The sequence below is a fragment of the Chiloscyllium punctatum genome, chromosome 28 (assembly GCF_047496795.1).
Source record: "Chiloscyllium punctatum isolate Juve2018m chromosome 28, sChiPun1.3, whole genome shotgun sequence".
Taxonomy (NCBI): Eukaryota; Metazoa; Chordata; class Chondrichthyes; order Orectolobiformes; family Hemiscylliidae; genus Chiloscyllium; species Chiloscyllium punctatum.
In genome coordinates, this window is record NC_092766.1 from 63,614,498 (window position 1) to 63,634,463 (window position 19,966).

At 62.2% G+C, this 19,966-nt stretch overlaps 1 protein-coding gene across 1 annotated transcript in view; it reads left to right on the plus strand.

Annotated features, from left to right (window-relative positions):
* Nucleotides 1–938: 938 nt before the first annotated feature.
* The window catches only part of LOC140454093 (probable voltage-dependent R-type calcium channel subunit alpha-1E), a 63,568-nt gene continuing 44,540 nt past the window's right edge, over nucleotides 939–19,966 (plus strand). Inside the window, exons 1-3 of the mRNA XM_072549032.1 lie at nucleotides 939–947; nucleotides 1,104–1,187; nucleotides 5,375–5,491. Coding sequence (XP_072405133.1) covers nucleotides 939–947; nucleotides 1,104–1,187; nucleotides 5,375–5,491 — 210 coding nt within the window. The remainder of the gene's footprint in view (nucleotides 948–1,103; nucleotides 1,188–5,374; nucleotides 5,492–19,966) is intronic.

Sequence of the window (19,966 nt, forward strand, 5' to 3'; positions counted from 1 at the left end):
AGCTTTACTCTGTGTCTAACCCCATGCTGTCCCTGTCCTGGGAGTGTTTGATGGGGGACAGTGTAGAGGAAGCTTTACTCTGTATTTAACCCAATGCAGTCCCTGTCCTGGGAGTGTTTGATGGGGACAGTGTAGAGTGAGCTTTACTCTGTATCTAACCCCGTGCTCTCCCTGTCCTGGGAGTGTTTGATAGGTGACAGTGTAGAGTCAGCTTTACTCTGTATTTAACCCATGCTGCCCCTGTCCTGGGAGTGTTTGATGGGGGACAGTGTAGAGGGAGCTTTACTCTGTATCTAAACCCATACTTTCCCTGTCCTGGGATTGTTTGATGGGGGACAGAGTAGAGGGAGCTTTACTCTTTATCTAACCCCGTGCTGTCCCTGTCCTGGGAGTGTTTGATGGGGACAGTGTAGAGCGAGCTTTACTCTGTATCTAACCCCGTGCTGCCCCTATCCTGGGAGTGTTTGATGGGGGACAGTGTAGAGCGAGCTTTACTCTGTATCTAACCCCGTGCTGCCCCTATCCTGGGAGTGTTTGATGGGGGACAGTGTAGAGTGAGCTTTACTCTGTATCTAACCCCGTGCTGCCCCTGTCCTGTGAGTTTTTGATGGGGGACAGTGTAGAGTGAGCTTTACTCTGTATCTAACCCCGTGCTGCCCCTGTCCTGGGAGTGTTTGATGAAGGACAGTGTAGACTGAGCTTTACTCTGTATCTAACCCCGTGCTGCCCCTGTCCTGGGAGTGTTTGATGGGGACAGTGTAGAGTGAGCTTTACTCTGTATCTAACCCTGTGCTGTCCCTGTCCTGGGAGTGTTTGATGGGGATAGTGTAGAGTAAGCTTTACTCTGTATCTAACCCCGTGCTGCCCCTGTCCTGGGGGTGTTGGTACACCAGGATGGGGAAGTATAAGTGGACTCTGTGTAAAGAGACAGTGATGGGATGGTTCATGTGAGTGATCAGTGATGGGAGTGAGTCAGTGTGTCCCAGCCGCCTGTTCCTGTCCCTGTGCCTGTGATGACAGAGTGACGCTCCGAGCATCTGTCTTTTGCTCCGAGCATCTGTCTGCTTGCTGTTCTGAGACCTTGTGTTCATTCCCTCCTCCAGAATTACTTCCGAGATTCCTGGAACGTATTTGACTTTGTGACAGTGGTGGGCAGCATCAGTGAGATCATCGTTAACGAGTGCAAAGTAGGTTCAGTACATCCCATCCCGTCCAGTCCCACCCCACCCCATCCCATCCCGATTCCAGAGGGAATGGGAGGGAGGGTAGGGGAACAGAGACTCTGAGAGAGGGGAGGGGGAATGTTTGGGGTGGAGAATGAGAGAGGTGGGGGGGGGGGGAAGAGTGAGGGGGGGAGTGAGAGGGGGAGAGTGAGAGAGGGGAGTGGGGGAAGGAAAGAGTAAGAGGGGGAGTGGGGAGTGAGAGAGGGTAGTGGGGAGAGTGAGAGAGGGAGTGGTGGAGAGAGTGAGAGAGGGGAGGAGGAGAGTGAGAGAGGGGAGTGGGGAAATGAGAGAGGGGAAGGGAGTGAGAGTGAGAGAGGGGAGTGGAGAGAGTGAGAGAGGGGAGTGGAGGGGGGGGAGTGGAGAGAGAGAGAGAGTGGGGGGGGGAAGTGAGAGAGGGGAGTGGGGAAAGAGGGGAGGAAGAGAGTAAGAGGGGAGTGGGGAGAGAGGGAAGGGGGAGAAAGTGAGAGAGGGGAGTGGGGGAGGGGGAGAATGAGAGAGGGGAGTCGGGGATGGGGGAGGGGTGTGGAGAGAGAGAGGGGAGAGGGGAGTGGAGAGAGAGGGGGGGAGTGGAGAGAGAGAGAGAGGGGGTGTAAGTGAGAGAGGGGAGTGGGGAAAGAGGGGAGGGAGAGCGTGAGATTTGGGAGGGAGAGAGTGAGAGAGGGGGGAGTGGGGAGAGAGGGAAAGGGGAGAGAGTGAGAGAGGGGTGTGGGGAGAGAGTGAGAGAGAGAGGGGGGGAGGGGGGGGGAGAGAGATTTGGGAGTGGAGAGAGTGAGAGAGGGGAAGGAGAGAGGGGAGTGGGAGGGGAGAGAGAGGGGGGAGTAGGGAAGGGGGGAGTAGGGAAGGGGGGGAGTAGGGAAGTGGGGGGGAGAGAGAGGGGGGAGTGGAGAGAGTGAGAGGGGGGAGTGGAGAGAGTGAGAGGGGGGAGTGGAGAGAGTGAGAGAGGGGTGTGGGGAGAGAGAGAGGGGAGGGGGAGGGGGAGAGTGAGATTTGGGAGTGGAGAGAGAGAGAGGGGAGGGAGAGAGGGGAGGGGGGTAGTGAGGGGGGAGTGGAGAGAGTGAGAGGGGGAGTGGAGAGAGTAAGAGAGGGGAGTGGGGAGAGAGGGAAGAGGGAGAGAGAGAGGCGAGTGGGGAGAGAGGGAAGCGGGAGGGAGAGGGGTGTGGAGAGAGAGAGTGAGGGAGGGGTGTGGAGAGAGAGATAGGGGTGTGGAGAGAGAGGAGGGGGAGAGTGAGATTTGGGAGTGGAGAGAGGGGAGTGGGAGGGGAGAGAGGGGGGGAGTAGTGAAGTGGGGGGGAGAGAGGGGGGGAGTGGGGGAGTGTGGGGGGAGTGGAGAGAGTGAGAGGGGGGAGTGGAGAGTGAGAGAGGGGTGTGGGGAGAGAGAGAGAGGGGAGGGGAAGGGGGAGAGTGAGATTTGGGAGTGGAGAGAGAGAGAGAGGGGAGGGAGAGAGGGGAGGGGGGTAGTGAGGGGGGAGTGGAGAGAGTGAGAGAGTGAGAGGGGGGAGTGGAGAGAGTGAGGAGGGAGTGGAGAGAGTGAGGGGGGAGTGGAGAGAGTGAGGGGGGAGTGGAGAGAGTGAGGGGGGAGTGGAGAGAGTGAGAGAGGGGTGTGGAGAGAGAGAGAGGAGGGGGAGAGTGAGATTTGGGAGGGAGAGAGTGAGAGAGGGGTGTGGATAGAGTGAGAGAGGGGTTTGGAGAGAGAGAGAGAGAGGAGGGGGAGGGGGAGAGTTAGATTTGGGAGTGGAGAGAGTGAGAGAGGGGAGTAGAGGAGGGGGAGAGTGAGAGAGGGGAGTGGGGGAGTGGAGAGAGTGAGAGAGGGGAGTAGAGGAGGGGGGAGAGTGAGAGAGGGGAGTGGGGGAGTGGAGAGAGTGAGAGAGGGGAGTAGAGGAGGGGGAGAGTGAGAGAGGGGAGTGGGGGAGTGGAGAGAGTGAGAGAGGGGAGTGGAGAGATAGGGGAGGGTAGAGTGAGATTTGGGAGGGAGAGAGTGAGAGAGGGGAGGGGGGAGAGTGAGATTTGGGAGGGAGAAAGTGAGAGAGGGGAGGGAGAGAGAGAGGAGGGAGAGAGTGAGAGAGAGGGGAGAGAGGAGAGAAGGGGAGGGGGGAGAGTGAGAGAGGGGAGTGGAGAGAGTGAGAGAGGGGAGTGGAGAGAGTGAGAGAGGGGAGTGGAGAGAGTGAGAGAGGGGCGTGGAGAGAGAGGGAAGGGGGAGAGAGAGATTTGGGAAGGAGAAAGTGAGAGGGGGAGGGAGAGACAGAGAGGGGAGAAGGGGAGGGGGACAGTGAGAGAGGGGAGGGGGGGAGAGTGAGAGAGAGGAGTGGAGAGAGGGGAGAGGAGAGGGGGAAAGTGAGATTTGGGAGGGAGAAAGTGAGAGAGGGGAGTGGAGAGAGAGGAGGATAGAGTGAGAGTTGGGAGTGGGGAAAGTGAGATTTGGGAGTGGAGAGAGTGAGATTTGGGAGAGGGGAGTGGAGAGAGTGAGAGAGGGGAGAAAGGGAGGGGTGAGAGTGAGAGAGGGGAGTGGAGAGAGAGGGAGGGGGAGAGTGAGTTTTGGGAGGGAGAAAGAGAGAGGGGAGTGGAGAGAGAGGGAGGGGGAGAGTGAGTTTTGGGAGGGAGAAAGAGAGAGGGGAGTGGAGAGAGAGGGGAGGATAGAGTGAGATTTGGGAGGGAGAAAGAGAGAGAGGGGAGTGGAGAGAGAGGAGGATAGAGTGAGATTTGGGAGAGGGGAGTGGAGAGTGAGAGAGGGAGGGAGAGAGAGGGGAGAAGGGGAGGGGGAGAGTGAGAGAGGGAGTGGGGGAGTGGAAAGAGAGGGGAGGGGAGAGTGAGATTTGGAAGGGAGAGAGTGAGAGAGGGGAGTGGAGAGTGAGATTTGAGAGTGGGGAAAGTGAGATGTGGGAGTGGAGAGAGTGAGATTTGGGAGAGGGGAGTGGAGAGAGTGAGAGAGGGGAGTGGGGGAGTGGAGAGAGTGAGAGAGGAGAAAGGGAGGGGTGAGAGTGAGAGAGGGGAATGGAGAGAGTGAGAGAGGGGAGTGGAGAGAGTGAGAGAGGGGAGTGGAGAGAGTGAGAGAGGGGAGTGAGGAGAGAATGAGGGCAGTGGGGAGAGTGAGAGAGGGCAATGGGGAGAGAGTGAAGGGAGAGTGAGAGGGGAGTGGGGAGAGTGAGAGAGAGAGAGGGCAGTGGAGAGAGAGTGAGGGGAGAGGGAGAGTGAGAGGGGAGAGGGGAGAGTGAGAGAGGGCAGTGGGGAGAGGGAGAGTGAGAGGGGAGTGGGGAGAGGGAGAGTGAGAGGGGAGTGGGGAGAGGGAGAGACTAAGAGAGGGCAGTGGGGAGAGAGTGAGGGGAGAGGGAGAGTGAGAGGGGAGTGGGGAGAGTGAGAGAGGGCAGTGGGGAGAGAGTGAGGGGAGAGGGAGAGTGAGAGGGGAGTGGGGAGAGGGAGAGACTGAGAGAGGGCAGTGGGGAGAGAGTGAGGGGAGAGGGAGAGTGAGAGGGGAGAGGGGAGTGGGGAGAGTGAGAGAGGGCAGTGGGGAGAGTGAGAGAGGGGAGTGGGGAGAGAGTGAGGGAGAGGGGGAGAGAGAGAGGGCAGTGGGGAGAGTGAGAGAAGGCAGTGGGGAGAGTGAGAGAGGGGAGCGGGGAGGGGAAGAGTGAGTGAGGGAGGTGGGGAGAGGGCGTGGGGGAGAGTGAGAGACGGGAGTGAAGGGAGAGGGGATTGGAGAGAGATTGGAGGGGGAGAGTGACCAAGGGGAGTGGGAGAGAGGGAAGGGTTAGAGTAAGAGTAGAGGAGGCAGAAAGAAGAGATGGGGGACAGAGAGGAGGAAGGAATGGGGGTGTACAAGAGGGGAGGGAAGTGGGAGAATTTGGGGGAGTGAGAGGTGACGGGGGAGGAGAGAGAAAGAGGAATTAATGGAGAGGGAGGGGAAAGGGAGAGGAGGATGGGAAAAGAGAGGAAGGGCAAGAAACAGAGAAAAGCAGTGAGAGGAATCAGTGCAAATGGAGGGGGAGAAAGCGAGGGAGTGAAGAGCACAGTCTGGGGAAGAGTGTGTGAAAGGATGGGAGACACTGAGAGAGTGGGGATATCACTGAAGGGGCAGAGGGGAGGTCATTCGGGCACTGAGTGTGCAGTGGGACAGAGGGTGGAAGAACTGCCTCTGATCGACCATTCCCATCTCTGTGCAGCTAAAGTTTGTGAACCTGAGCTTCCTGAAGCTGTTCCGCGCGGCTCGATTGATCAAGCTGCTACGCCAGGGCTACACCATCCGAATTCTCCTCTGGACCTTTGTGCAATCCTTCAAGGTAAACAGGAAACAAACAGGGATCACCGTCAGGCTGGGACACCACTGTCTGGGTCTCAGGACAGACCCTACCCCGAGAGCAGTACTCTGATGGGGGGGTATCAGTGCTGCCGTGGGGGGTGTATCCGTGTTGCGGTGGGGGGGGTGTATCCGTGTTGCGGTGGGGGGTGTATCCGTGTTGCGGTGGGGGGGTGTATCCGTGTTGCGGTGGGCGGTGTATCCCTGTTGCGGTGGGGGGTGTATCCGTGTTGCGGTGGGGGAGTGTATCCGTGTTGCGGTGGGGGGTGTATCCGTGTTGCGGTGGGAGGTGTATCCGTGTTGCGGTGGGGGGTGTATCCGTGTTGCGGTGGGGGGTGTATCCGTGCTGTGGTGGGCGCTGTATCCGTGTTGCTGTGGGCGCTGTATCCGTGCTGCGGTGGGGGGTGTATCCGTGTTGCGGTGGGCGGTGTATCCGTGTTGCGGTGGGGGGTGTATCCGTGTTGCGGTGGGCGGTGTATCCGTGTTGCGGTGGGGGGTGTATCCGTGTTGCGGTGGGCGGTGTATCCGTGTTGCGGTGGGCGGTGAATCCGTGTTGCGGTGGGCGGTGTATCCGTGCTGCGGTGGGCGGTGTATCCGTGCTGCGGTGGGGGGTGTATCCGTGCTGCGGTGGGGGGTGTATCCGTGTTGCGGTGGGCGGTGTATCCGTGTTGCGGTGGGCGGTGTATCCGTGTTGCAGTGGGGGGTGTATCCGTGTTGCGGTGGGGGGTGTATCCGTGTTGCGGTGGGCGGTGTATCCGTGTTGCGGTGGGGGGTGTATCCATGTTGCAGTGGGCGGTGTATGCGTGCTGCGGTAGGGGGTGTATCCGTGTTGCGGTGGGTGGTGTATCCGTGTTGCGGTGGGGGGGGTGTATCCGTGTTGCGGTGGGGGGGTGTATCCGTGTTGCGGTGGGGGAGTGTATCCGTGTTGCGGTGGGGGAGTGTATCCGTGTTGCGGTGGGGGGTGTATCCGTGTTGCGGTGGGAGGTGTATCCGTGTTGCGGTGGGGGGTGTATCCGTGTTGCGGTGGGGGGTGTATCCGTGCTGTGGTGGGCGCTGTATCCGTGTTGCTGTGGGCGCTGTATCCGTGCTGCGGTGGGGGGTGTATCCGTGTTGCGGTGGGCGGTGTATCCGTGTTGCGGTGGGGGGTGTATCCGTGTTGCAGTGGGCAGTGTATCCGTGTTGCGGTGGGGGGTGTATCCGTGTTGCGGTGGGCGGTGTATCCGTGTTGCGGTGGGCGGTGAATCCGTGTTGCGGTGGGCGGTGTATCCGTGCTGCGGTGGGCGGTGTATCCGTGCTGCGGTGGGGGGTGTATCCGTGTTGCGGTGGGGGGTGTATCCGTGTTGCGGTGGGCGGTGTATCCGTGTTGCGGTGGGGGGTGTATCCGTGTTGCGGTGGGCGGTGTATCCGTGTTGCGGTGGGGGGTGTATCCATGTTGCGGTGGGCGGTGTATGCGTGCTGCGGTAGGGGGTGTATCCGTGTTGCGGTGGGCGGTGTATCCGTGTTGCGGTGGGGGGGTGTATCAGTGTTGCGGTGGGGAGTGTATCCGTGTTGCGGTGGGGGGGTGTATCCGTGTTGCGGTGGGGGGTGTATCCGTGCTGTGGTGGGCGCTGTATCCGTGTTGCTGTGGGCGCTGTATCCGTGCTGCGGTGGGGGGTGTATCCGTGTTGCGGTGGGCGGTGTATCCGTGTTGCGGTGGGCGGTGTATCCGTGTTGCGGTGGGGGGTGTATCAGTGTTGCGGTGTGCGGTGTATCCGTGTTGCGGTGGGGGGTGTATCCGTGTTGCGGTGGTGGGTGTATCAGTGTTGCGGTGTGCGGTGTATCCGTGTTGCGGTGGGGGGTGTATCCGTGTTGCGGTGTGCGGTGTATCCGTGTTGCGGTGGGGGGTGTATCCGTGTTGCGGTGGGGGGTGTATCAGTGTTGCGGTGGGGGGTGTATCCCTGTTGCGGTGGGGGCGGTGTATCCGTGTTGCGGTGGGCGGTGTATCCGTGTTGCGGTGGGGGGTGTATCCGTGTTGCGGTGGGGGGGTATCCGTGTTGCGGTGGGGGGTGTATCCCTGTTGCGGTGGGGGCGGTGTATCCGTGTTGCGGTGGGGGGGGTATCCGTGTTGCGGTGGGGGGTGTATCCATGTTGCGGTGGGGGGTGTATCCGTGTTGAGGTGGGGGGTGTATCCGTGCTGCGTTGGGGCGCTGTATCCGTGCTGCGGTGGGGGGTGTATCCGTGTTGCGGTGGGCGGTGTATCCGTGTTGCAGTGGGCAGTGTATCCGTGTTGCGGTGGGGGGTGTATCCGTGTTGCGGTGGGCGGTGTATCCGTGTTGCGGTGGGCGGTGAATCCGTGTTGCGGTGGGCGGTGTATCCGTGCTGCGGTGGGCGGTGTATCCGTGCTGCGGTGGGGGGTGTATCCGTGTTGCGGTGGGGGGTGTATCCGTGTTGCGGTGGGCGGTGTATCCGTGTTGCGGTGGGGGGTATATCCGTGTTGCGGTGGGGGGTGTATCCGTGCTGTTTTGGGGGGGTGTATCCGTGTTGCAGTGGGTGGGTGTATCCGTGTTGCGGTGTTGGGTGTATCCGTGTTGCGGTGGGGTGTGTATCCGTGCTGCGTTGGGGGGGTGTATCCGTGTTGCGGTGGGTGGGTGTATCCGTGTTGCGGTGTTGGGTGTATCCGTGTTGCGGTGGGGTGTGTATCCGTGCTGCGTTGGGGGGGTGTATCCATGTTGCGGTGGGCGGTGTATGCGTGCTGCGGTGGTGGGTGTATCCGTTTTGCGGTGGGGGGTGTATCCGTGTTGCGGTGGGGGGGGTATCCGTGCTGCGGTGGGGGGTGTATCCGTGCTGCGGTGGGCGGTGTATCCGTGTTGCGGTGGGGGGTGTATCCGTGTTGCGGTGGGGGGTGTATCCGTGTTGCGGTGGGGGGTGTATCCGTGCTGCGTTGGGGGGGGTGTATCCGTGTTGTGGTGGGCAGTGTATCAGTGTTGCGGTGGGGGGTGTATCCGTGCTGCGGTGGGGGGTGTATCCGTGTTGCGGTGGGGGGTGTATCCGTGTTGCGGTGGGGGGTGTATCCGTGTTGCGGTGGGGGGTGTATCCGTGCTGCGGTGGGGGGTGTATCCGTGCTGCGATGGGCGGTGTATCCGTGTTGCGGTGGGGGGTGTATCCGTGTTGCGGTGGGGGGTGTATCCGTGCTGCGTTGGGGGGGGTGTATCCGTGTTGCGGTGGGGGGTGTATCCGTGCTGCGTTGGGGGGGTGTATCCGTGTTGCGGTGGGCAGTGTATCAGTGTTGCGGTGGGAGGTGTATCTATGCTGCGGTGGGGGGTGTATCCGTGTTGCGGTGGGGGGTGTATCCGTGTTGCAGTGTGCGGTGTATCCGTGTTGCGGTGGGGGGTGTTACAGTGCTGCGGTGGGCGGTGTATCTGTGCTGCGGTGGGCAGTGTATCAGTGTTGCGGTGGGGGGTGTATCCCTGTTGCGGTGGGGGGGTGTATCAGTGCTGCGGTGGGGGGTGTATCAGTGTTGCGGTGGGGGGTGTATCCGTATTGCGGTGGGGGGTGTATCCGTGTTGCGGTGGGGGCTGTATCTGTGCTGTGGTGGGGGGTGTATCCGTGTTGCGGTGGGCGGTGTATCCGTGTTGCAGTGGGGGGTGTATCAGTGTTGCGGTGGGGGGTGTATCTGTGTTGCGGTGGGCAGTGTATCTGTGTTGCAGTGGGGGGTGTATCAGTGTTGCGGTGGGCGGTGTATCTGTGTTGCAGTGGGGGGTGTATCAGTGTTGCGGTGGGCAGTGTATCAGTGTTGCGGTGGGGGGTGTATCTGTGTTGCGGTGGGGGGTGTATCAGTGTTGCGGTGCGCGGTGTATCTGTGTTGCAGTGGGGGGTGTATCAGTGTTGCGGTGGGGGGTGTATCTGTGTTGCGGTGGGCAGTGTATCTGTGTTGCGGTGGGCAGTGTATCAGTGTTGCGGTGGGCGGTGTATCCGTGTTGCAGTGGGGGGGTGTATCAGTGTTGCGGTGGGGGGTGTATCTGTGTTGCGGTGGGCAGTGTATCTGTGTTGCGGTGGGCAGTGTATCTGTGTTGCGGTGGGGGGTGTATCTGTGTTGCGGTGGGGGGTGTATCAGTGTTGCGGTGCGCGGTGTATCTGTGTTGCGGTGGGGGGTGTATCTGTGTTGCGGTGGGGGGTGTATCTGTGTTGCGGTGGGGGGTGTATCCCTGTTGCGGTGGGGGTTGTATCCGTGTTGCGGTGGGGGGATGTATCCGTGCTGCGTTGGGGGGTGTATCCGTGTTGCAGTGGGGGTTGTATCCGTGTTGCGGTGGGGGGATGTATCCGTGCTGCATTGGGGGGTGTATCCCTGTTGCGGTTGGGGCGGTGTATCCCTGTTGCGGTGGGGGGGTGTATCCGTGTTGCGGTGGAGGGGTCTTTCCGTGTTGCGGTGAGCGGTGTATCCCTGTTGCGGTGGAGGGGTGTATCCGTGTTGCGGTGGGCGGTGTATCCCTGTTGAGGTGGGGGCGGTGTATCCGTGTTGCGGTGGGGCGGTGTATCAGTGTTGCGGTGGGGGGTGTATCCGTGTTGCAGTGGGGGATGTATCCGTGTTGCGGTGGGGGCGGTGTATCCGTGTTGCGGTGGGGGGGTGTATCCGTGTTGCGGTGGGGGCGGTGTATCCGTGTTGCGGTGGGGGCGATGTATCCGTGTTGCGGTGGAGGGGTCTTTCCGTGTTGCGGTGGGCGGTGTATCCCTGTTGCGGTGGAGGGGTGTATCCGTGTTGCGGTGGGCGGTGTATCCCTGTTGCGGTGGAGGGGTGTATCCGTGTTGCGGTGGAGGGGTGTTTCCGTGTTGCGGTGGGGGGATGTATCCGTGCTGCATTGGGGGGTGTATCCCTGTTGCGGTGGGGGGGTGTATCCGTGTTGCGGTGGAGGGGTGTTTCCGTGTTGCGGTGAGCGGTGTATCCCTGTTGCGGTGGAGGGGTGTATCCGTGTTGCGGTGGGTGGTGTATCCCTTTTGCGGTGGAGGGGTGTATCCGTGTTGTGGTGGGGGGGTGTATCCGTGTTGTGGTGGGGGGGTGTATCCGTGTTGCGGTGGGCGGTGTATCCCTGTTGAGGTGGGGGCGGTGTATCCGTGTTGCGGTGGGGGGTGTATCCGTGTTGCGGTGGGGGGTGTATCCGTGTTGCAGTGGGGGATGAATCCGTGTTGCGGTGGAGGGGTGTATCCGTGTTGCGGTGGGGGGGTGTATCCGTGTTGCGGTGGAGGCGGTGTATCCGTGTTGCGGTGGGGGCGATGTATCCGTGTTGCGGTGGAGGGGTCTTTCCGTGTTGCGGTGGGCGGTGTATCCCTGTTGCGGTGGAGGGGTGTATCCGTGTTGCGGTGGGCGGTGTATCCCTGTTGCGGTGGGCGGTGTTTCCCTGTTGCGGTGGGGGCGGTGTATCCGTGTTGCGGTGGGGCGGTGTATCCGTGTTGCGATGGGCAGTGTATCAGTGTTGCGGTGGGGGGGTGTATCCGTGTTGCGGTGGGCAGTGTATCAGTGTTGCGGTGGGGGGTGTATCCGTGTTGCGGTGGGCAGTGTATCTGTGTTGCGGTGGAGGGGTGTATCCGTGTTGCGGTGGGGGGGTGTATCCGTGTTGCGGTGGGGGCGGTGTATCCGTGTTGCGGTGGGGGGTGTATCCGTGTTGCGGTGGGGGGTGTATCCGTGTTGCAGTGGGCGGTGTATCCGTGTTGCGGTGGAGGGGTGTATCCGTGTTGCGGTGGAGGGGTGTATCCGTGTTGCGGTGGGGGGTGTTACAGTGCTGCGGTGGGCGGTGTATCCGTGTTGCGGTGGGCGGTGTATTCCGTGTTGCGGTGGGGGGTGTATCCGTGTTGCGGTGGGGGGTGTATCCGTGTTGCGGTGGGCGGTGTATCCGTGTTGCGGTGGAGGGGTGTATCCGTGTTGCGGTGGGGGGTGTATCCGTGTTGCGGTGGAGGGGTGTATCCGTGTTGCGGTGGGGGGGTGTATCCGTGTTGCGGTGGGGGCGGTGTATCCGTGTTGCGGTGGGGGGTGTATCCGTGTTGCGGTGGGGGGTGTATCCGTGTTGCAGTGGGCGGTCTATCCGTGTTGCGGTGGAGGGGTGTATCCGTGTTGCGGTGGGGGGTGTTACAGTGCTGTGGTGGGCGGTGTATCTGTGCTGCTGTGGACAGTGTATCCGTATTGCGGTCGGCGGTGTATCCGTGTTGCGGTGGGGGGTGTATCCGTGTTGCGGTGGGGGGTGTATCCGTGTTGCGGTGGGGGGGTGTATCCGTGTTGAGGTGGGGGCGGTGTATCTGTGTTGCGGTGGGGGGGTGTATCCGTGTTGCGGTGGAGGGGTGTATCCGTGTTGCGGTAGAGGGGTGTATCCGTGTTGCGGTGGAGGGGTGTATCCGTGTTGCGGTGGGCGGTGTATCCGTGTTGCGGTAGAGGGGTGTATCCGTGTTGCGGTGGGGGGGTGTATCCGTGTTGCGGTGGGCGGTGTATCCGTGTTGCGGTAGAGGGGTGTATCCGTGTTGCGGTGGGGGGGTGTATCCGTGTTGCGGTGGGCGGTGTATCCATGTTGCGGTGGGGGCTGTGTATCCGTGTTGCGGTGGAGGGGTGTATCCGTGTTGCGGTGGGGGGGTGTATCCGTGTTGCGGTGGGGGCGGTGTATCCGTGTTGCGGTGGGGCGGTGTATCCGTGTTGCGGTGGTCGGTGTGTATCCGTGTTGCGGTGGGGGCGGTGTATCCGTGTTGCGGTGGGCGGTGTATCCGTGTTGCGGTGGGGGGGGTGTATCCGTGTTGCGGTGGGGGGGTATCCGTGTTGCGGTGGGGCGCTGTGTATCCGTGTTGCGGTGGGGGCGGTGTATCCGTGTTGCGGTGGGGGGGGTATCCGTGTTGCGGTGGGGGGGTTGTATCCGTGTGGCGGTGGGGGCGGTGTATCCCTGTTGCGGTGGGGCGGTGTATCCCTGTTGCGGTGGAGGGGTGTATCCGTGTTGCGGTGGGGGGGGTGTATCCGTGTTGCGGTGGGCGGTGTATCCGTGTTGCGGTGGGCGGTGTATCCGTGTTGCGGTGGAGGGGTGTATCCGTGTTGCGGTGGGCGGTGTATCCCTGTTGCAGTGGGGGCGGTGTATCCGTGTTGCGGTGGGCGGTGTATCCCTGTTGCGGTGGATGGGTGTATCCGTGTTGCGGTGGGCGGTGTGTATCTGTGTTGCGGTGGCCGGTGTATCCGTGTTGCGGTGGGGGGTGTGTATCCGCGTTGCGGTGGGGGCGGTGTATCCGTGTTGCGGTGGGGGCGGTGTATCCGTGTTGCGGTGGAGGAGTCTTTCCGTGTTGCGGTGGGCGGTGTATCCCTGTTGCGGTGGAGGGGTGTATCCGTGTTGCGGTGGGGGGTGTATCCGTGTTGCGGTGGGGGGGTGTATCCGTGTTGCGGTGGGGGGGTGTATCCGTGTTGCGGTGGGGGGTGTATCCGTGTTGCGGTGGAGGGGTGTATCCCTGTTGCGGTGGGGGCGGTGTATCCGTGTTGCGGTGGGGGCGGTGTATCCGTGTTGCGGTGGGGGGGTGTATCCGTGTTGCGGTGGGCGGTGTATCCATGTTGCGGTGGGGGCTGTGTATCCGTGTTGCGGTGGAGGGGTGTATCCGTGTTGCGGTGGGGGGGTGTATCCGTGTTGCGGTGGGGGCGGTGTATCCGTGTTGCGGTGGGGCGGTGTATCCGTGTTGCGGTGGTCGGTGTGTATCCGTATTGCGGTGGGGGCGGTGTATCCGTGTTGCGGTGGGCGGTGTATCCGTGTTGCGGTGGGGGGGGTGTATCCGTGTTGCGGTGGGGGGGTATCCGTGTTGCGGTGGGGCGCTGTGTATCCGTGTTGCGGTGGGGGCGGTGTATCCGTGTTGCGGTGGGGGGGGTATCCGTGTTGCGGTGGGGGGGTTGTATCCGTGTGGCGGTGGGGGCGGTGTATCCCTGTTGCGGTGGGGCGGTGTATCCCTGTTGCGGTGGAGGGGTGTATCCGTGTTGCGGTGGGGGGGGTGTATCCGTGTTGCGGTGGGCGGTGTATCCGTGTTGCGGTGGGCGGTGTATCCGTGTTGCGGTGGAGGGGTGTATCCGTGTTGCGGTGGGCGGTGTATCCCTGTTGCGGTGGGGGCGGTGTATCCGTGTTGCGGTGGGCGGTGTATCCCTGTTGCGGTGGATGGGTGTATCCGTGTTGCGGTGGGCGGTATGTATCTGTGTTGCGGTGGGCGGTGTATCCGTGTTGCGGTGGGGGGGTGTATCCGTGTTGCGGTGGGCGGTGTATCCCTTTTGCGGTGTGGGGTGTATCCCTGTTGCGGTGGGGGGTATGTCCGTGTTGCGGTGGGGGGGTGTATCCCTGTTGCGGTGGGGGGTGTATCCGTGTTGCGTGGGCGGTGTATCCGTGTTGCGGTGGGGGGGGTGTATCCCTGTTGCAGTGGGGGCGGTGTATCCGTGTTGCGGTGGGCGGTGTATCCCTGTTGCGGTGGATGGGTGTATCCGTGTTGCGGTGGGCGGTGTGTATCTGTGTTGCGGTGGCCGGTGTATCCGTGTTGCGGTGGGGGGTGTGTATCCGCGTTGCGGTGGGGGGTATCCGTGTTGCGGTGGGGGTTGTATCCGTGTTGCAGTGGGGGGTGTATCCGTGTTGCGGTGGGGGGTGTATCCGTGTTGCGGTGGGGGCGGTCTTTCCGTGTTGCGGTGGGGGGTGTATCCGTGTTGCGGTGGGGGGTGTATCCGTGTTGCAGTGGGAGGTGTATCCGTGTTGCGGTGGAGGGGTGTATCCGTGTTGCGGTGAGGGGGTGTATCCGTGTTGCAGTGGGGGCGGTGTATCTGTGTTGCGGTGGGGGCGGTGTATCCGTGTTGCGGTGGGGGGTGTATCCGTGTTGCAGTGGGGGGTGTATCCGTGTTGCGGTGGGCGGTGTATCCGTGTTGCGGTGGAGGGGTGTATCCGTGTTGCGGTGGGGGGGGTATCCGTGTTGCGGTGGGGGGTGTATCCGTGTTGCGGTGGGGGGTGTATCCGTGTTGCGGTGGGGGGTGTATCCGTGTTGCGGTGGGGGGTGTATCCGTGTTGCGGTGGGCAGTGTATCCGTGTTGCGGTGGGCGGTGTATCCGTGTTGCGGTGGGCGGTGTATCCCTGTTGCGGTGGGGGGTGTATCAGTGTTGCGGTGGAGGGGTGTATCCGTGTTGCGGTGGGGGGGGTATCCGTGTTGCGGTGGGGGGTGTATCCGTGTTGCGGTGGGCAGTGTATCCGTGTTGCGGTGGGGGGTGTATCCCTGTTGCGGTGGGGGGTGTATCCGTGTTGCGGTGGGGGGTGTATCCGTGTTGCGGTGGGGGGGGTATCCGTGTTGCGGTGGGGGGTGTATCTGTGCTGCGGTGGGCGGTGTATCCCTGTTGCGGTGGGGGGTGTATCCCTGTTGCGGTGGGGGGTGTATCCCTGTTGCGGTGGGGGGTGTATCCGTGTTGCGCTGGGGGGGTGTATCAATGCTGCGGTGGGGTTTTTATCCGTGCTGCGGTGGGTGGTGTATCCGTGTTGCGGTGGGGGGTGTATCCGTGTTGCGGTGGGGGGTGTATCCGTGCTGCGTTGGGGGGGTGTATCCGTGTTGCGGTGGATGGGTGTATCCGTGTTGCGGTGGGGGGTGTATCCGTGCTGCGGTGGGCGGTGTATCCGTGTTGCAGTGGGCGGTGTATCTGTGCTGCGATGGTGGGTGTATCCGTGTTGCGGTGGGGGGTGTATCCGTGTTGCGGTGGTGGGTGTATCCGTGTTGCGGTGGGGGGTGTATCAGTGTTGCGGTGTGCGGTGTATCCAAGTTGCGGTGGGGGGTGTATCAGTGTTGCGGTGTGCGGTGTATCCGTGTTGCGGTGGGGGGTGTTACAGTGCTGCGGTGTGCGGTGTATCCAAATTGCGGTGGGCGGTGTATCCAAGTTGCGTTGGGGGGGGTGTATCCGTGTTGCGGTGGGCAGTGTATCAGTGTTGTGGTGGGGGGTGTATCCGTGTTGCGGTGGTGGGTGTATCCGTGTTGCGGTGGGGGGTGTATCAGTGTTGCGGTGTGCGGTGTATCCAAGTTGCGGTGGGGGGTGTATCAGTGTTGCGGTGTGCGGTGTATCCGTGTTGCGGTGGGGGGTGTTACAGTGCTGCGGTGGGCGGTGTATCTGTGCTGCGGTGGGCAGTGTATCAGTGTTGCGGTGGGGGGTGTATCCCTGTTGCGGTGGGGGGGTGTATCAGTGCTGCGGTGGGGGGTGTATCCGTATTGCGGTCGGCGGTGTATCCGTGTTGCGGTGGGGGGTGTATCCGTGTTGCGGTGGGGGGTGTATCCTTGTTGCGGTGGGCGGTGTATCCGTGTTGCGGTGGAGGGTGTTTCCGTGTTGCGGTGGGCAGTGTATCTGTGTTGCGGTGGGGTGTGTATCTGTGTTGCGGTGGGGGGTGTATCAGTGTTGCGGTGGGGGGTGTATCTGTGTTGCGGTGGGGGGTGTATCAGTGCTGCGGTGGGCAGTGTATTAGTGTTGCGGTGGGGGGTGTATCAGTGTTGCGGTGCGCGGTGTATCTGTGCTGCGGTGGGGGGTGTATCCCTGTTGCGGTGGGGGTTGTATCCGTGTTGCGGTGGGGGGATGTATCCGTGCTGCGTTGGGGGGTGTATCCGTGTTGCGGTTGGGGTTGTATCCGTGTTGCGGTGGGGGCGGTGTATCCCTGTTGCGGTGGGGGGGGTGTATCCGTGTTGCGGTGGGCGGTGTATCCCTGTTGAGGTGGGGGCGGTGTATCCGTGTTGCGGTGGGGCGGTGTATCCGTGTTGCGGTGGGGCGGTGTATCCGTGTTGCGGTGGGCAGTGTATCCGTGTTGCGGTGGGGGGTGTATCCGTGTTGCAGTGGGGGGTGTATCCGTGTTGCGGTGGGCGGTGTATCCGTGTTGCGGTGGAGGGGTGTATCCGTGTTGTGGTGGGGAGTGTATCCGTGTTGCGGTGGGTGGTGTATCCATGTTGCGGTGGGTGCTGTGTATCCGTGTTGCGGTGGGCGGTGTATCCGTGTTGCGGTGGAGGGGTGTATCCGTGTTGCGGTGGGGAGTGTATCCGTGTTGCGGTGGGTGGTGTATCCATGTTGCGGTGGGGGCGGTGTATCCGTGTTGCGGTGGGGGGGTGTATCCGTTTTGCGGTGGGGGCGTGTATCCGTGTTGCGGTGGAGGCGGTGTATCCGTGTTGCGGTGGGGCGGTGTATCCGTGTTGCGGTGGGGGGTGTATCTGTGTTGCGGTGGGCGGTGTATCCGTGTTGCGGTGGGGGGGTGTATCCGTGTTGCGGTGGGGGCGGTGTATCCGTGTTGCGGTGGGGCGGTGTATCCGTGTTGCGGTGGTCGGTGTGTATCCGTATTGCGGTGGGGGCGGTGTATCCGTGTAGCGGTGGGCGGTGTATCCGTGTTGCGGTGGGGGGGGTGTATCCGTGTTGCGGTGGGGGGGTATCCGTGTTGCGGTGGGGCGCTGTGTATCCGTGTTGCGGTGGGGGCGGTGTATCCGTGTTGCGGTGGGGGGGGTATCCGTGTTGCGGTGGGGGGGTTGTATCCGTGTGGCGGTGGGGGCGGTGTATCCCTGTTGCGGTGGGGCGGTGTATCCCTGTTGCGGTGGAGGGGTGTATCCGTGTTGCGGTGGGGGGGGTGTATCCGTGTTGCGGTGGGCGGTGTATCCGTGTTGCGGTGGGCGGTGTATCCGTGTTGCGGTGGAGGGGTGTATCCGTGTTGCGGTGGGCGGTGTATCCCTGTTGCGGTGGGGGCGGTGTATCCGTGTTGCGGTGGGCGGTGTATCCCTGTTGCGGTGGATGGGTGTATCCGTGTTGCGGTGGGCGGTATGTATCTGTGTTGCGGTGGGCGGTGTATCCGTGTTGCGGTGGGGGGGTGTATCCGTGTTGCGGTGGGCGGTGTATCCCTTTTGCGGTGTGGGGTGTATCCCTGTTGCGGTGGGGGGTATGTCCGTGTTGCGGTGGGGGGGTGTATCCCTGTTGCGGTGGGGGGTGTATCCGTGTTGCGTGGGCGGTGTATCCGTGTTGCGGTGGGGGGGGTGTATCCCTGTTGCAGTGGGGGCGGTGTATCCGTGTTGCGGTGGGCGGTGTATCCCTGTTGCGGTGGATGGGTGTATCCGTGTTGCGGTGGGCGGTGTGTATCTGTGTTGCGGTGGCCGGTGTATCCGTGTTGCGGTGGGGGGTGTGTATCCGCGTTGCGGTGGGGGGTATCCGTGTTGCGGTGGGGGTTGTATCCGTGTTGCAGTGGGGGGTGTATCCGTGTTGCGGTGGGGGGTGTATCCGTGTTGCGGTGGGGGCGGTCTTTCCGTGTTGCGGTGGGGGGTGTATCCGTGTTGCGGTGGGGGGTGTATCCGTGTTGCAGTGGGAGGTGTATCCGTGTTGCGGTGGGGGGGTGTATCAATGCTGCGGTGGGGGGTGTATCCGTGTTGCGGTGGGGGGTGTATCCGTGTTGCGGTAGAGGGGTGTATCCGTGTTGCGGTGAGGGGGTGTATCCGTGTTGCAGTGGGGGCGGTGTATCTGTGTTGCGGTGGGGGCGGTGTATCCGTGTTGCGGTGGGGGGTGTATCCGTGTTGCAGTGGGGGGTGTATCCGTGTTGCGGTGGGCGGTGTATCCGTGTTGCGGTGGAGGGGTGTATCCGTGTTGCGGTGGGGGGGGTATCCGTGTTGCGGTGGGGGGTGTATCCGTGTTGCGGTGGGGGGTGTATCCGTGTTGCGGTGGGGGGTGTATCCGTGTTGCGGTGGGGGGTGTATCCGTGTTGCGGTGGGCAGTGTATCCGTGTTGCGGTGGGCGGTGTATCCGTGTTGCGGTGGGCGGTGTATCCCTGTTGCGGTGGGGGGTGTATCAGTGTTGCGGTGGAGGGGTGTATCCGTGTTGCGGTGGGGGGGGTATCCGTGTTGCGGTGGGGGGTGTATCCGTGTTGCGGTGGAGGGGTGTATCCGTGTTGCGGTGGGGGGGGTATCCGTGTTGCGGTGGGGGGTGTATCCGTGTTGCGGTGGGCAGTGTATCCGTGTTGCGGTGGGGGGTGTATCCCTGTTGCGGTGGGGGGTGTATCCGTGTTGCGGTGGGGGGTGTATCCGTGTTGCGGTGGGGGGGGTATCCGTGTTGCGGTGGGGGGTGTATCTGTGCTGCGGTGGGCGGTGTATCCCTGTTGCGGTGGGGGGTGTATCCCTGTTGCGGTGGGGGGTGTATCCCTGTTGCGGTGGGGGGTGTATCCGTGTTGCGCTGGGGGGGTGTATCAATGCTGCGGTGGGGTTTTTATCCGTGCTGCGGTGGGTGGTGTATCCGTGTTGCGGTGGGGGGTGTATCCGTGTTGCGGTGGGCAGTGTATCCGTGTTGCGGTGGGGGGTGTATCCCTGTTGCGGTGGGGGGTGTATCCGTGTTGCGGTGGGGGGTGTATCCGTGTTGCGGTGGGGGGGGTATCCGTGTTGCGGTGGGGGGTGTATCTGTGCTGCGGTGGGCGGTGTATCCCTGTTGCGGTGGGGGGTGTATCCCTGTTGCGGTGGGGGGTGTATCCCTGTTGCGGTGGGGGGTGTATCCGTGTTGCGCTGGGGGGGTGTATCAATGCTGCGGTGGGGTTTTTATCCGTGCTGCGGTGGGTGGTGTATCCGTGTTGCGGTGGGGGGTGTATCCGTGTTGCGGTGGGGGGTGTATCCGTGCTGCGTTGGGGGGGTGTATCCGTGTTGCGGTGGATGGGTGTATCCGTGTTGCGGTGGGGGGTGTATCCGTGCTGCGGTGGGCGGTGTATCCGTGTTGCAGTGGGCGGTGTATCTGTGCTGCGATGGTGGGTGTATCCGTGTTGCGGTGGGGGGTGTATCCGTGTTGCGGTGGTGGGTGTATCCGTGTTGCGGTGGGGGGTGTATCAGTGTTGCGGTGTGCGGTGTATCCAAGTTGCGGTGGGGGGTGTATCAGTGTTGCGGTGTGCGGTGTATCCGTGTTGCGGTGGGGGGTGTTACAGTGCTGCGGTGTGCGGTGTATCCAAATTGCGGTGGGCGGTGTATCCAAGTTGCGTTGGGGGGGGTGTATCCGTGTTGCGGTGGGCAGTGTATCAGTGTTGTGGTGGGGGGTGTATCCGTGTTGCGGTGGTGGGTGTATCCGTGTTGCGGTGGGGGGTGTATCAGTGTTGCGGTGTGCGGTGTATCCAAGTTGCGGTGGGGGGTGTATCAGTGTTGCGGTGTGCGGTGTATCCGTGTTGCGGTGGGGGGTGTTACAGTGCTGCGGTGGGCGGTGTATCTGTGCTGCGGTGGGCAGTGTATCAGTGTTGCGGTGGGGGGTGTATCCCTGTTGCGGTGGGGGGGTGTATCAGTGCTGCGGTGGGGGGTGTATCCGTATTGCGGTCGGCGGTGTATCCGTGTTGCGGTGGGGGGTGTATCCGTGTTGCGGTGGGGGGTGTATCCTTGTTGCGGTGGGCGGTGTATCCGTGTTGCGGTGGGGGGTGTTTCCGTGTTGCGGTGGGCAGTGTATCTGTGTTGCGGTGGGGTGTGTATCTGTGTTGCGGTGGGGGGTGTATCAGTG